This window comes from Myodes glareolus, chromosome 21 (assembly GCF_982192425.1).
Source record: "Myodes glareolus chromosome 21, mMyoGla1.1, whole genome shotgun sequence".
Lineage (NCBI taxonomy): Eukaryota > Metazoa > Chordata > Mammalia > Rodentia > Cricetidae > Myodes > Myodes glareolus.
The window spans coordinates 19,732,078-19,746,350 of NC_142046.1; the positions used below are offsets into that span (position 1 = coordinate 19,732,078).

The window sequence follows — 14,273 nt, forward strand, 5'->3', positions numbered from 1 at the left end:
CCACTAATAAACACTGAGCTTTGGTATGCAGAATTGATGAGTGATGCCCACTACAGCATGTTGTACCAACTGATGGTGCCATCTAGGGTATGGAGGATGTGGACGGGCACACATGCCACATAGTAAACATCCAAACGCGGGTGGCGTTATCCTGTATTTTCAAGCCTGACTTGAACAAAAACATCTCTCTCCCTGTCAGTAAAAGGAAAGCTAAACTGTTGTCCTTGGAGCATTTTTTTTTTTAGGATTTATGTTTCTTCACTCAAATCACAGAAGAGAGAAGCTCAAAGTGTGGAAACACAACTTCAAGCAAGGGTCTCATCCATTCTTGGACAGTGAGGATAGCAGGAGGACCACTGGGTCTGACAGCTACCATACTCTGACTGCTCTGTCGTGATGGCACCAAAGCAACCATAGACAAGAATGAGTGGGCCCTGGGTCCCTGGGCCCCATACCTGGGCTTAGACTATCACTTTAGGCTCTCTCTAGTCTCTTTAGGCCCTTAACAGTCCCAGCAGGTGGCGCCAGGCCACTGTCCACCACTTGCCCACAGGAAAGTCCAGAGCGGATGGCAGAGCAGAAGCTGAATTAGGTCCTTCTTCAGCAGGACAAGCCTGCAGCAAACAGGATAGGTGGGACTCCCTTCTTTCCTTGGGGATGACCCTGCTGTGGTCAGGCTTCCGGTCCCAAGAGGGTTCTGCAATCAGTTCAGTGGTCGTACTCAACCCTTCCAAGATGCCATGGAGTGGAGGTAACAGGAAGCATCCTTGAGGGAGACTTCTTGAGTTCTTTTGGTGTACAGTGACCTGAGGTGAGATACCTCTGAGCCAGAGGGAGAGTGACCCTCAAAGTCGGTGAGGAATGTATGGTAGAGGCGGCTTCTCAGAGGTGTGAGCACATTCGGTGAGGTCTTACAGGAGGGACAGAGGGTGAGCATGGGGAAGGGGAGCAGAATGACAGGAGAAGAGTAAAGGAACAAGGCTTGCCCTGGCATGAGTCATAGGACCAAGGAGGGAGTCTAAGGGGAGGGGACGAGGACAAGGAGAACAGAAAGGCATCACCCCATGATGACAGATACCAAGGCCAGCGGGGAGGGGAACACGAAGGCTTCCTTTTGTTTTGAGAAAGTCTCACATAATCCAGGGGCTCCAGCTCACCACAATGTAGCAGAGGCTGATACTGACCCTCCTGCCTCCAAATGAAATCTCAGAAGAGGGCCACCCTTTCCAGCTGCAGATGTGTGCTCGCATGGTGTGTGTATGTGTGCACGCGCACATGCACACACGTATGGGGGCTAGAGATCAGCATCAGGTGTCTTTCTCTACGGTTCTTTTTTTTTTTTTTTTAAAGATACAGCCTTTATTCTGAGACAGGGTCTGTCTATATAATCCTGGCTGTCCTAGAACTTGATATGTAGACCAGGTTGACCTTAAACTCAGAAAGAGCCTCCTGTCTCTGCCTCCCTAGTGTTGGGATTAAAGGCGTGAGCCACCATACCCAGTAAGACACAACCTTTATAAAATATTTAATTCTTTTGAAAAATTGTTCTTTTGTGTATGTATGTGTGCTTGCATGTATGTATGTGTACCACATGGGTGCCTGGTGCCTATGGAGGCTAGGAGAGAGTGCAGGATTCTCTGAAACTGGAGCTACAGAATGTGAGCCACCCTGTGGGTGCTGGAAACTGAACCCAGGTCCTCTGTAAAAGCATCAAGTGCTCTTAACTGAGCCATCTATTCAGTTCCCAAGACAAAAAAAAAAAAGTGTGTGTGTATGTGTGTGTGTGAATGTGTGGGGGTGAAAGTATGAAAGTCACAGGGCAGCGGGGCAGTGGTGGCCCATGCCTTTAATCCCAGAATTTAGGAGGAAGAGGCAGGCGGGTGTCTGTGAGTTCAGGCCAGCCTGGTCTACAAGAACTAGTTCCAGGATAGGCTCCAAAGCCACAGAGAGACCCTGTCTCGAAAAACCATTGAGAAAGAGAGAGAGAGAGAGAGAGAGAGAGAGAGAGAAATGAAAAAGAAAGTCAGAGGGCAACCTGAGAGAATCCATCTTCTCCTTCATTATGTGGGTACTAAGGATGGTACTAAGATCGTCGGTTTGGTGGCAAATGCATTTATCCACTAAACCATTTCACTGAACCAAGATGCTCGTTTGATATGTTCTGGCTATGTAGGCCTGGCTGGTGTAGAATTCTGCCGCCTCTGCCTCCTAAATGCTGGAATTAAAGGTGCATGTCATGACGCATGGTACATTTACTTATTTTTTTTTTACATTTATTTATTCTTTTGTGGGTGGTAGAGGCGGGGTGTGCACATGCCACAGGTTACAGCAGCTCTTGGTTCCGAGTGGGCTGAGACCTCCAAGCACCCCCCCGTGCAGTGCAAATGTGTAGTCAACCCCAAGTCGATTTTTAGCTGACCTTCTCCTTCCTGCAAAAGGCCTGCGCCCAGCCCAGCCCAGCCCAAGAACCGCCTGGCTTGGGTTGTTTTCCTTCCCTGGGGAGCCTGCATCTGGTAAGCAGGAGGGTCAATGTCGAACGACCGTGAAGGGCCAGCCACTTTTTGGTCCTCCGTGGGATGATGGCTTGACCCATGCTTCCTTTCACACCCTAACACCAAGTGCACACCACATCAACTTTTAGTTCAAACTCTTGACACCGACACCTACTTGTAGGAACCAGGCAAGGTCATTTAGACCGGTGGAACACCAGCCTCACTCTTTTTTGCTGAAGCTTTCAGGACCCCTTTGCTCCACAGAGGGTACCCCTAAAACCCGCGATCGCTTGCCTCATCTGCAACCGTCTCTGCTCTCTGCGTGCGCCCATTGGCACATGGGAGCACTAAGCTCCTGAGAGCATCACACGAAAAAAGACTGCCGGCTCCCACTCGAGCGGGGACGCCCCGCCCACTATTGCGCACGCGCACCAACACAGAGTCGACCCCGCCGGAGCGCCCTTAGATCCCCATCTGCGCCTGCGCAGGATAGGTCATGCCTCCGGCTGCGGCCGCAGGCCATGACGTCATAGACGGTTCTGGGCGCGCGCACGCGGGCGCGCACCCTCGAACAACGTCGAGTTCCCGGACGCTCCGCGCGGGCCCGAGGCGAGCGCTGCGAGGCTCCACGGTGTCGGCGCAGGCGGAGGGGGCGTGAGGATCGCGCTACGGTGGCCGCCGAGGGACGACGCTACGGCTCCCACGCTGGGACAAATGCCTCCGGCCCGGCCCGGGCGCGCCCACCCCTCCGGGCCGGCACCAGCCGGGGGCGATTGAAGGGCCGCGCGACGCGACCCCATCTTCGGCGGCATGAGCCCGCCCCGGCATCGCGACCCCGGGGCACAGGCTCGCCCGCGGGCCCGGTCCCCAGCGCCGTCGGCCTGCCGCATGGTTCCGGACACCGGCACCGCCGCGGAGAGGGCACCGGGTGAGCGGCCGAGGACGGGCGGGGACCGACCGTGGACCCAAAGGCCGTCTCCACGGCAACGGCGCCCCGACACCGGAAGTGGCGCCTGCAGAGGACGCGGGAAGAGGGCCGGGGTCGCGCGTAACCTTCGGGCTTGTAAGGGCCGCGTCTCTAGAGCTGGGTTGTCGGGCCCTGGAGAACGGAGCCTCTTGCTCCGGGGTCCCGTGCGCGGAGACGCGTGCCATGGTGCCGGGCCGCCCCAGGGCGGGCTGGGAGGCGCTGGAGTGCACGCACCTCCACCCGAGTACACCTGCTGCAGAATGCAAACCCTTACTACGCGGTGTCCAGTGACACACCCGAATGAGGGCCATTTCCCCGTCTAGCTGGGTAAAACATAGTAGCTAAAGCCCCCGGGCTCGTGACAGGTTTCTTCCCACTGAGCCTCGGCCACAGCTGCACTGGCGGCCTTTTGCTCAGGACCTGCGGCGGCGGAGGAAGCTGGTCTGGAGTCGAACTCGCAAAAGCCTGTTGGCGATGTTTCCTTGTCCTGTTACCAACTTTTACTCTCTAATATCGTATAGTCTGAACTTTATTTTTTCCCCATCCACAAATTAACGTAGGCAGCTGCAAATGACATTTCCTTGGTGAAACAGAACCACATGCCATTTCCCCTCTCTTTGTGACCCAGTTTGGAGTACTCTGGCCCTATGCCCAGCCTAGAGAAGCCAGCAATGCTTCCGTGTATAGGCAGCCCCCGGGAAAGAGGTCTTGATGCCTCCATTTACAGAGCAGAGCGATGGGAGGTGAGGTAACTTGCCAAAATACTACTAGAGTTCAGGTCCAGCAGGTGACCTTAGGGTCTGGCAATGTGGACACTCTGCCTTCAGTCCCGTTGTGTTTTTGCATGGGGGGTGTCCTTGAAGGAGCTTGTTGCTAGATAAGTCACCACAGAAGTCCTGGAGAGTAATGGGCCATGGAATGCAGCAAGCAGAGTAGTGCATGGGGTCTTCAAGGAACTATAAGGAGTTGACTTAGCTAGACTCCTCCTGTCCCCTATCACTGATGGCCCTTAGAGGGGGCCCTCCCTTGGCAACTGCTAAGAGAATGACATAATTACTATTGCTTCCTTTCCCCAGGGCTGTGAGTTAGAGCAGTACTTTTGCTTTGCACAAGTATGGGTTTGTGAAGAGATTAAGGGGACAAGCTTAGGGTGCAACTGGTTTGCAGGGACACCCATGCTGAAGTCTGATCTTGCAATCTCCTTGTACCTCTCCCTGCAGGCCGACACCTCTCCCAAGGCTCGGCTGAGGGCTCCTAGGTGCTGATGACACCTATGCCAGCCATCTGGACGCTGCACTCCCACTGCAAACTAGCCCTGCCGCCCGGGCCCAATGCCGGTCATGCCCATCCCGCGGCGGGTGCGCTCCTTCCACGGCCCGCACACCACCTGCCTGCATGCAGCCTGCGGGCCAGTGAGGACCTCTCACTTGGCCCGCACCAAGTACAACAACTTCGATGTGTACGTCAAGACCCGCTGGCTCTACGGCTTTATCCGCTTCCTGCTCTACTTCAGCTGCAGCCTCTTCACAGCAGCCCTCTGGGGCGCTCTGGCCGGGCTCTTCTGCCTGCAGTACCTGGGTGTCCGCGTGCTGCTGCGCTTCCAGCTCAAGCTGTCGGTGCTGCTGCTGCTGCTGGGGCGGAGGCGGGTGGACTTCCGCCTCATGAACGAGCTGCTCATCTACGGCATCCATGTGACCATGCTGCTAGTTGGGGGTCTGGGCTGGTGCTTCATGGTCTTTGTGGACATGTGAGGACCCAGCCTCCATGGGGCTCTTGATTGTGCTGTACCATGTTTCTTTCCTTGAAGGGTGGGGCTGGTAGGGGCCTCTTTTTGCCCCATCCCAAAGGTAAGGCCTGAAGCACACACTCCCACTGAGGAGCGAAAAGGGCTGAGACTACTCTGTGATGGGGACACCGCATCTCCCTGGTGGCTTCTGCGCTACCCTTCCTGTGCAGTTTCCCAAACGTGACATCCCTCTTAGCTTCTCGCCTCTGGTTGCCTGTACATTTTCAGGTTGACCAGTGGGTGGCCCGTCTGTCCTTTGTGCACCTTGAGATCTTCTGTGTGACATCCTCACTATCCAGCTCAACCAGTGGGACACACAAGGGTGCCTCTGGGCTGCACAGCCCCTTTATGTGCCCTGTTCCTGGCGCTAGCCTCAGGGACCCAGTCTGGCTATCCAGGCAGACCTGCTACTGCCACTAGTTGTGCCCCCTTCTGAGCTGCTTGAATCCTAAGCCCATGGAGCACTCTTTGCTGTCCAGGTGACTGTCCATCTTGAACCCCAAGGCAGGTCTTAGGGTCACCTTGGTTTGCATAGCAGGACCCCATATATGGCATTGACCCTTCCCTAATACAAGAGAGCACAGACACCAAAGGCTTGGACTCCAGAGCAGGGACTGGTCCGTACTCTGGGCAGGTCTGTGTCATGCCATGCTGGAGCTGCACACACTGAAGGAACCTAGGGAGGCCACTCCCACTTAGCACTGGGAGGAGCTGTGACTGTCTCTGCGGGATGGAAGCCTCCAGTAGCCTCCAAAAGGCTTGGCTAAACCTGTGGAAAACAGGAGGAGCAAACAGATTGTGCCTCCTCGGTGGCATTTACCGGCCCAGCGGGCAGCCTGGACGAGCTAGCTGCACCTTCCCCACATGGCTGTCAGGCCTGGTTTGTGAGATAAAAAGGAAGGGAACGCCTGACTACCTTTGGCCTCTGTCAGGAGTGGGTTGTGGCTCCCACTGGTGACAGGGGCCTGAGTGGCAAGTAAAGTGCTTTCTTTGAGTAGTAACTGCAGGAGCAGGACCCTGAGCAGATCCTGCCAACACGTGCTTCACCCCTAATTGTCACCCCACACCCTGGGTATGGGGACGGCTCCTTTGTCGTGACCTTGCCAGGAAAACCAGCTGTGTTCCATTGAAGAGAAACTTGAAGAAGCCCAAACAGGGAAAGCAAAGATGCAGGACTGTCCACCTCGCTCTTTAACTTGTAGCCAACTGTGCCCATTGTTCTAGCGGGAGGGCTCGCGGAGGAAGTCGTCTGCCTCCCCAGACGGCAGGTGAGGTACCTTCCCAGTGGACCCCCGCTGCTTGCTTGCTGCAGAGAATTGTTTGCACTAAATAACACTTCCCCCAAAGCAGCTTTGTTCTTCGTTAATTAGCTCATGTTCCTCAGAGCAGCCTGAAGCCCCATTTGCTGGGTGACGGTGGGTGTGTCCGAGGGCTGGTGGTGGGAAAAGATGACAGGACCTTGTCACCCATTGCACACCCGGCTGCCCAGTGTCCTGAGTGCCTGTTAAATTCTTTATGAGATGAATCACCTGCATTAAACCTATTTTTTTAATGTGTTGATGGCATGATTGCTTTTGTTTTGCTTTGCTGGTGCCCTCCCACCCCGTACATGCTGGGCAAGTGCTCTGAGACACTGAAGCCCGAAATCTCTTCCTTCTCAAAGAATGTAGTCTAGGGTGTCAGAGAAATCATTCCCTGCAGGATTGAGTTCTGAAAATGTCTGAGTTTAATGTTAAATGTAGAATTCTCAAAACAGTAATTCTACCATGTCAGCTGGCCTGCCAAGAGCCTAGAGTTGAGTTGTTCAATAAAAATGAGGGCTGGATTTCTGTTGCTTTCCAGAGAGGAAGGGAAAGCCTGTGGGTGCCTTGCACACTTAGAGATGTAATGTCTAGATGCTGGGAGGAGCAGGAAACCCAAGTTTTCTCTTTTAGCTGTGTTTGTAGGATGTTACTGGGTTGTTTTTTTTTTAAATTCCACATGCATGTTGTATAGCCTGCATGTATGTCTGGTACCCTTGGAGGCCAGAAGAAAGTAATATAGTCCGTCGGACTGGGATTAGACAGTTGTGAGCCACCATATAAGTTCTGGAGATCAAAAATGGGATCCTCTGGAAGAATGGCCAGTGCTCTCAACTGCTGAAGCACCCTTCCAGTAGTTACTAGGAATTTTGAGGTAGGGAGTAGGGTCTCGCTAACTTGTACAGGCTGGCCTTGAACTCCCAATGCTGTGATTATCTCAATTCTGTGATTATCAGCATGAGTCACAAGTCATGCTTGGGGCTTAGGTTTGTGTGTGGTTGTTTGTTTTATGTCTACAAGTGTTTTTCCTGCATGCATGTATGTATATCATGAGTGACCTGGTATCTGCAGAGGCCAGAAGAGGGCAACAGATCACTCTGGAATTGGTTGGTTGTGAGCCCCTGTGTGGTGCTGGGAAGAAATCCAGCACCTCTGGAAGAACAGTTAGTACTCTTACTAAAGGGCCATCTCTCCAGCCTCGAATCTTGTTTGGGTGATTTGGTTTTTTGTTTGTTTGTTTGTTTGTTGAGATAGGGTCTCAGCCAGGCAAGGGAAGCAAACACCTTTGATTTTAACACTCAGGAGGCAGAGGCAGGCAGATGTCTGAATTCAAGGCCAGCCTGGTTTACATAACTAGTTCCAAGACAGCCAAGACTACATAGAAAGAAACCCTGTTTAAAAAAAAAAAAAAACGAAAAATGAGGGGGCCGGTTGCCTAACTATGTGCTGGGCTTGTGTAAACCAGGCTGAATCGCGAAGTCAGAGATCCACCTGCCTCTGCCTCCTGAGTGCTGGAAGTAGGGAGTCAACAGCAAGTCCACACCAGAGTTTTAGGGGGTTTTGTTTGGTTGTTTGGTGGTGGCGGCGGTAGTCTCTGTGTGTGTTTGTGTGTGTGTGTGTGTGTGTGTTTTCAAGATGGTGTTTCTCTGTGTAGCAGCCTTGGCTGCTGTTCTGGAACCAGCTTTGTAGACCAGGCTGGCCTGGAACTCATAGAGATGTGCTTGCCTCTGCCTCTCAAGTGCTGGGATTAAGGGCATGCACCACCACACCTACCCAGTTGTAGTTTTTAAATAAAAGTAAATTGCAATTCCTTTGTCCAAGTCAGCTCAGGACCTGAGGAGGGGGAGCTTAGTTTCATAGACCAGGGCTGAGGCTTGGTATGGATGGAGCTTCTAGACCAGGGAAAGTCATGTTGAGAGATAGTCCTGGGATGGCCGCCCAGGTACACTTATCCAAGAATCCAAAGCTGGGCTCAGTACGCTTTACTGATACGTGTGGTGAGGGCAGCTATGCAGTGACAGTGGCCCCCCAAGTCACTCATGAACCAGAGGAGACACACATATTTTCCAGGAACTTCCTGGGCCTGCTTTGTTTTCTGTGGATCCGGAGCGGTTGGTTGGTTGGTGTTACAGTGCTGAGGATGGAACCCAGAGCTGAACTTGTAATAGACAAGTGGCTTTCACTTAGACTCACCCTAAGCCCTGGAGTGTTCCCCATTGTCCCTTTGCTGGGGAGAACAAGAAATCAAGTTGAAAGGACACCGTCATCACTTCTCTGTTGGGCTGCTGGGCCACTGAGCATGGGGAATATGACTACTAAGATCACAGGTACCCAAGGGCCAGTGGTTGGTACAATAGAGGTATTAACCTGCTCTAGGATCTGGAAGCCGTGGCCTCCTAGTGTGCCACAGGCCTTGAAAAATCCTGGTTGAGCTAATCCTTCTTGATAACCAAGAGCCCTCCTGGCACTTGAGAGTTATGAAGTAACTCCTGGCTTCCCTGCTCAGCAGTATGGGCCTGTGGGCCACGTTACCACCTGGACATTAGCACTGTTTTTGAGTGTGTTGGCCTTGAGGCCCTAAGTGACGTTTTGAGCTGTATCTGGGGCTGCAACCTGTCTGAGGAAGGCTGGTGATTGCTCTTGGCAACAGACACATAAGCCAGGTCCTGGATAAGGCAGCATTTTGAAGCCATCTGTTGGGCATAACCCAAGAAACTCCAGTAGTAACTCTGCCTCTGCAGGGTGGAGAGACACTTTAGGACTACTCCCCAGGTCTGAAATTTTTCTAAGTGTCTTGTTTCGAGCAGATTGGTTTATGAAGGCTAGTGGGAATGACCGGGCAGGGGTGGCACACGCCCTTAATTCCATTACTCGGGAGGCAGAGGCAGGCAGATCTCTGTGAATTCGAGGCCAGCCTGGACTACAAGAGTTAGTTCCAGGACAGGCTCCAAAGCTACAGAGAAACCCTGTCTCAAAAATCAACCCCCCCCAAAAAAGGGGGGGATTACCCAGCTGCTGTAGTGCAGGGCAGGGGGAGCTGAGGACAGGGGAAGTGATGATGCGCCATGGGCCAGCCTTGGGCACAGACAAATACAATGTACTTGCCCACAGAAGTCCTCAGTGGCTGGATCAACACTGAGAAAGCTACCCATCTGGTCAGCTGCTGCCACCCTGAGCCCATGCTGCATATGAGGTAAAAAAAGACAACGGGGGGTAGCATTCAGGCTGACCTTGTGACCTGGCCTTGTGAAGAAGCGTAGGCAAGGAGTGCTGGCTACCCGGTGGGTGGTGGGAAAGGAGAGGCATGAAGGACAGGAGTTCAGCCACCTGCTAGGACTGTTCTGAGGTTGGCAGGGCTGCCCAGCCTAGAGCTGGCTCAGGGGACCCAGTGAGAGCACTTGGACAGCAGTCTCAGGTGGCCAGATGTCAATTTGAGAGACAAGAGCGTGGAGGGTGGCAATATATGATTGGCCCACACCAACAAGAAAGGGGCATCCAAAGTAGAGAGGACTGTGCCCATGAAGACTTGGGGGCTGGTCCCTGGGCAGGATGGTTGGGAGCCAGGGTCAAGGAAGGAGGAGTGGAGGTGAGCAGACTGCAGTAGGAAAGCTCAGCCAGGGGTGAGCAATACAGATGGAAAGGCTGAAGCCAATGCTGTCTCCCCATGACTCGGGTTCTTTCTAGCACATGTGAGGTAGAGGGAAGGGGTAACTGTGTGTCACCTACAATCCTGGGGAGAGGAGATATATATATATATATATATATATATATATATATATATATATATATATATATATATATAAAATAGTCTCCCTCAGTAACAAATGGGATCAGAGCCAAGAAGCCAGCAGAGGGCGAGTGACGACAAGAAGGGTGCCTTGTGGCTTGTGGCTGGGGAATTTCTAGAAATAAGAAGCCAGGTGCTGCAGGGCCCCAAGACCCATTCGCTGCTGCGGTGCCAAGTAGCAGTTCCTGCTGTCCTGGGTGGAGACCCAAACCAACACAGGACCTGTGACCTTCCCAGGGTGGTGCGAGGAAGGGAGCCAGATGGTCCCTACTCAGCAAGGATGGCAGGGGCAACCCAGAGCACAACCCTGTGCTGCCAGTCTCAGCTGCACAGTTATTGACGTCCCCTGACCTTGGGAAGGCCCTGTCCCTGCCAGCGAGTGAGGGGGAGGGAGCCAGCGGCGCCTTCACATGCTGAGTCAGCGTTTTGTGGGGACGGAAACGTGCTAGATCCACAGCAGCCAGGGTGCTTTTCTCTTCTCCGTTTTTGGTCTTGTACGGGAAGAAGGGTCCCCATCTGCCTGGCCCTACTAAGAAGCCTTCCCTCCCCTAGAGGCACTAGCTCCCAGGAAGCAACAGTCTCAGACTGAAGCAAGCAGGGGCCATTTTCCGGAAATCCCAGCATTCTGGCATGCCTCCCCAACAGTTCCCAAAAGAGGCAGCTGCCCCCCAGCAGCAGCCTTGCCTAGGCTTGGATGGTCCAGCGCAGCTGATTCAGCGATCCGGGGCCCAGTGCCCCTCCCCCGCCCTGCCAGGCAGCTTGCCCGGGCCTGTTGGCAGCTGTGTCACATGGGGCCTCCGGCAGAGTTGTGTGGCCCGCACTGCGCCTGGGGATGGGTGGCAGACTGAAGGGCACAGACTGCCAGGTGACCCCTCCCTCCCTGTCCAGCTCCCCCTCCTCCGCAGTGCGTTTCCAGTCTCCTGTGGAAGAGCAGCCATAGGAGGGTGCCACGGGCCCAGTGAGGGGAGGCGCGGGTGTGGTGCCGCTGAGCTGTGCCTTGGGACCTCTGGTACTGTGGAAACTCTCATCCCATTCCAAATAAACAGCCCCTACTTCCCCACCACACCCGCAACACAACCAGTCTCTCAGAAGCCAAGGTCTGGGGTAGAGTTCTTGTTCATCTCTGGTGGGGCCAGCTGTGGTGGGGCATCCCATCCCGAGCTACAGACTAGCCAGCACAAGACAGAGGTTGGGGCCCCAGGGGCTCCCGTGCGAAAAGGAACGGAGCAGGGAGAGACTGAAGCAGGTATTCTCTTCTCTGGAAGTTTAGCTTGTAGCTGGTCTTACTGCAGCCCGGAGTTGTGTCTTAACTGTGGACCCTGGACAGGACAGGGGAGTCTGTGGGGATCCTTGACCGGGTCTAGGGGCACAGCTGTGCCAGTCACTTGAGAAAAGGAGACCTGGAAACAAACTTGATGAGCCCATACACAGTCCTTGGTATCCTGTTACCATGGGGCTAAGGGTGCAGGTGAGCATTACGGGCAGGGTGGGAAAGAGCCAGGGCTTTGGGCTGGAGCTACAAAGGGTAGGAAGGGTCCGGTGAGGCTGGCCAGAGGCTGAAAGAGAGAGCAGGATTGGTCAGGGGGGCATGGCCAGTTAGGCAGGCAGGAACTGTGATGGTTCGGGTCACCTGTGGGAGTGTGGGGTCGGGGTGGGAGTGGGGGCAAGATGGACACCCTGTCAAGCTTGGAAGCCCAGAGGTGGACACAGCAGTCATAAGCCTCAGACTGACCTCACTCATTAAATGAGGACAGGTAATCCTTCCCCTGTCTTGGAATATTAATGACCGTCCTGCCGGCTGCTGCATGAATATTCATGAAGAGATCAATCAAGTCCAGGCTTCTGATGGTGGCACCCGTGGTGGCACCAGAGATGGGACCCACCAGGTAGCTAATGATGTATGGAGAGAGCACCATCAGGGGCGTGGCTGTGCACCCTGCCACTCCTGCGGGTTCCTTACCCTCTGGACAAGCAGGTAGCACCCTGCCCTGTGGCCACCCTCAGTCTGGGGACCAGGCTGAAGCAGTCTGCTCAGGTAAAGTGGTGAGCTTGTGTGATCATACGCTGAGGTTTGTAGCCAAGGATGGACCCCCGGAAGAACGGCATCAGAGTTCCTGAGCAAGGTACAGCGTGAAGTACTAGGCAGCTTAAGCTAGTTTTCCAGACAGTCCCAGTAGCTTTAGGCTGTGTGCTGGGGCCTGGAACTTTCATGGTCAGCCTGCTGGGCTTTCTAGTCTATCCAAGTAGGCACAGCCAGCATGGCCTCTCCCTCCTTGCCTCTGTGGGGAACGCGGTTGTTACTTAGAAGAGGCTAGTATGGGAGCTCCACGTGTGTCTCTTCCAGTCCTAGCTGTTTCAGGCTTTGCTCTGCCCCCACCGCCTGCCTGGGGAATGAGGAAGCCCAGCATTAGTGAAAATTCATTATTTACAGCTCTATGACATCATAATAGCATGAATTATTTGTGTGTTTTTCGAATTGTGCTGTGATAACCCTGTCTGTTTTCCTGGCTCTGTAATACACAAGGCACCCCCTGAACACCACCATCTCTGGTGGCACCGGCCGCAGCAGCTGCAGGCTGACACCTCAACCCCACGCCCATCCCTGCCAGCAGGTGCGCGCCTGTCATGTGTTTGTTGGTGCAGAGGTGTGTCAGTGTGAGTGCTGGGCGTGCGGGCCCCTTTTTCACAGTTCTGTTTCTCATTTCGGTTTAGCTGTTCTCTACTCCTTCTAGATGTTTTGATGGCTAGAAGGCCAGATGGCAGTCCTGTCGGAGGCAAGGTCTAAGGTAAACAGATGGCAGACAGGTGTTCTTTCCACGCCTTCCCACACTTAGCCACTGTCTGCTCCAGGACCAGTGAAATAAGGGGAGGGAGCAGGAGGCAGGACCAAGGATGCAGGCTGCAGAGAAACAGTGTAGGGAGCATCCTAAGTGAGCCAAAGGCTATCCCACAGCCTGCAGCCCCATTCCGTGGGGGCCTGGATGGGATTTCAGATCCATCCTGCTGGCCCCACTTTTTTGGTTGTCCTCAGGGTACCATACTAGGCTGGGAGGATAGGAGGAACTGAGTGGCAGAAACACATTTCCTGAGTCTTCCTTACCCTTAGGCTGCATCCTGTGGGCCAGAGTCTCTAGGAGTAACCCTGCAGAGAGTGCCAGACCTGCTCTCTGAGCACTGGCCTTGAACTCAGTGGCCAATTGTTGAATGAATGAGTGAGCAAGCAAATGAATGGATTGTTGTCTCTCGCGTCCCCAGGCCTGGCAGGAGACAGGCCTTCTGTGCTCACTTTCTGAATGACGGTGTCAGACCTAGCTGCTGACCCTGTCTGGACTTCTTTCTGCAAAACAATATGTCCAGCTCTTCCCCACTATGGCCAGCAAAGGGTGCAGTTAACACCTAACGTGCCATACCCTCTGGGCAGGATTTATCTGGGGCTCTGTTGTCCCTCCTGGAAGATGACTGCTTGCAACCAGCTCGACCCTCAGCCTCCTCCAAAGCCGGAGGCAACAGCTGTGAAGCAGCTGCACTGAGCAGTGGAGGGAAATTTAGGACAAAAGAGGAAGGAGATTAGAGCATCCAATTTAAATGGAGGGGAAGCATTCAGAAACCAAAACCGTCCTGCCCTAATTCCTGAGCAGAGGGAGTCACGGGCTCTGCAGCAATGACAAGAAACCAAAATACTCACCCAGTTTTCTCCTGCAGAAGGGATCCAAGCGCTCTTGGCCAGGAGCCCACACATGTCCCTGCCCCCAAAGAGACATCCACACCCCGAGGATGATGACGATGAAAGCCCACCTGTGTCTTCCTGGTCATACCCTTTCAGGACCGACGCTGGGCTGTGGGTTCTACGGGGACTCCATGAGCATTTCCATGGCAGGTCCAATGGTGGAGCCAAGCACACGTGTGGTATATGGACGGAGCCTGTCTTAGTGTTCTAGTG

The 14,273-nt window shown here is 53.9% G+C and overlaps 1 protein-coding gene across 2 annotated transcripts; it reads left to right on the top strand.

The window, feature by feature from the left end:
* The first annotated feature begins 3,139 nt into the window (after positions 1-3,139).
* Tmem250 (transmembrane protein 250) lies at positions 3,140-6,801 on the top strand. Of its 2 annotated transcripts, none has more exons than XM_048452714.3 (2): positions 3,140-3,420; positions 4,680-6,801. In XM_048452714.3, exon 2 carries the CDS (start codon positions 4,791-4,793, stop codon positions 5,208-5,210), a length of 420 nt encoding a protein of 139 aa, XP_048308671.1. In that variant the 5' UTR covers positions 3,140-3,420; positions 4,680-4,790; the 3' UTR covers positions 5,211-6,801. The 2 variants fall into 2 exon arrangements, with proteins under 2 accessions (XP_048308671.1, XP_085537651.1); XM_085681525.2 differs by lacking the exon at positions 3,140-3,420 and adding an exon at positions 3,437-3,555.
* The last annotated feature ends 7,472 nt before the right edge of the window (positions 6,802-14,273 follow it).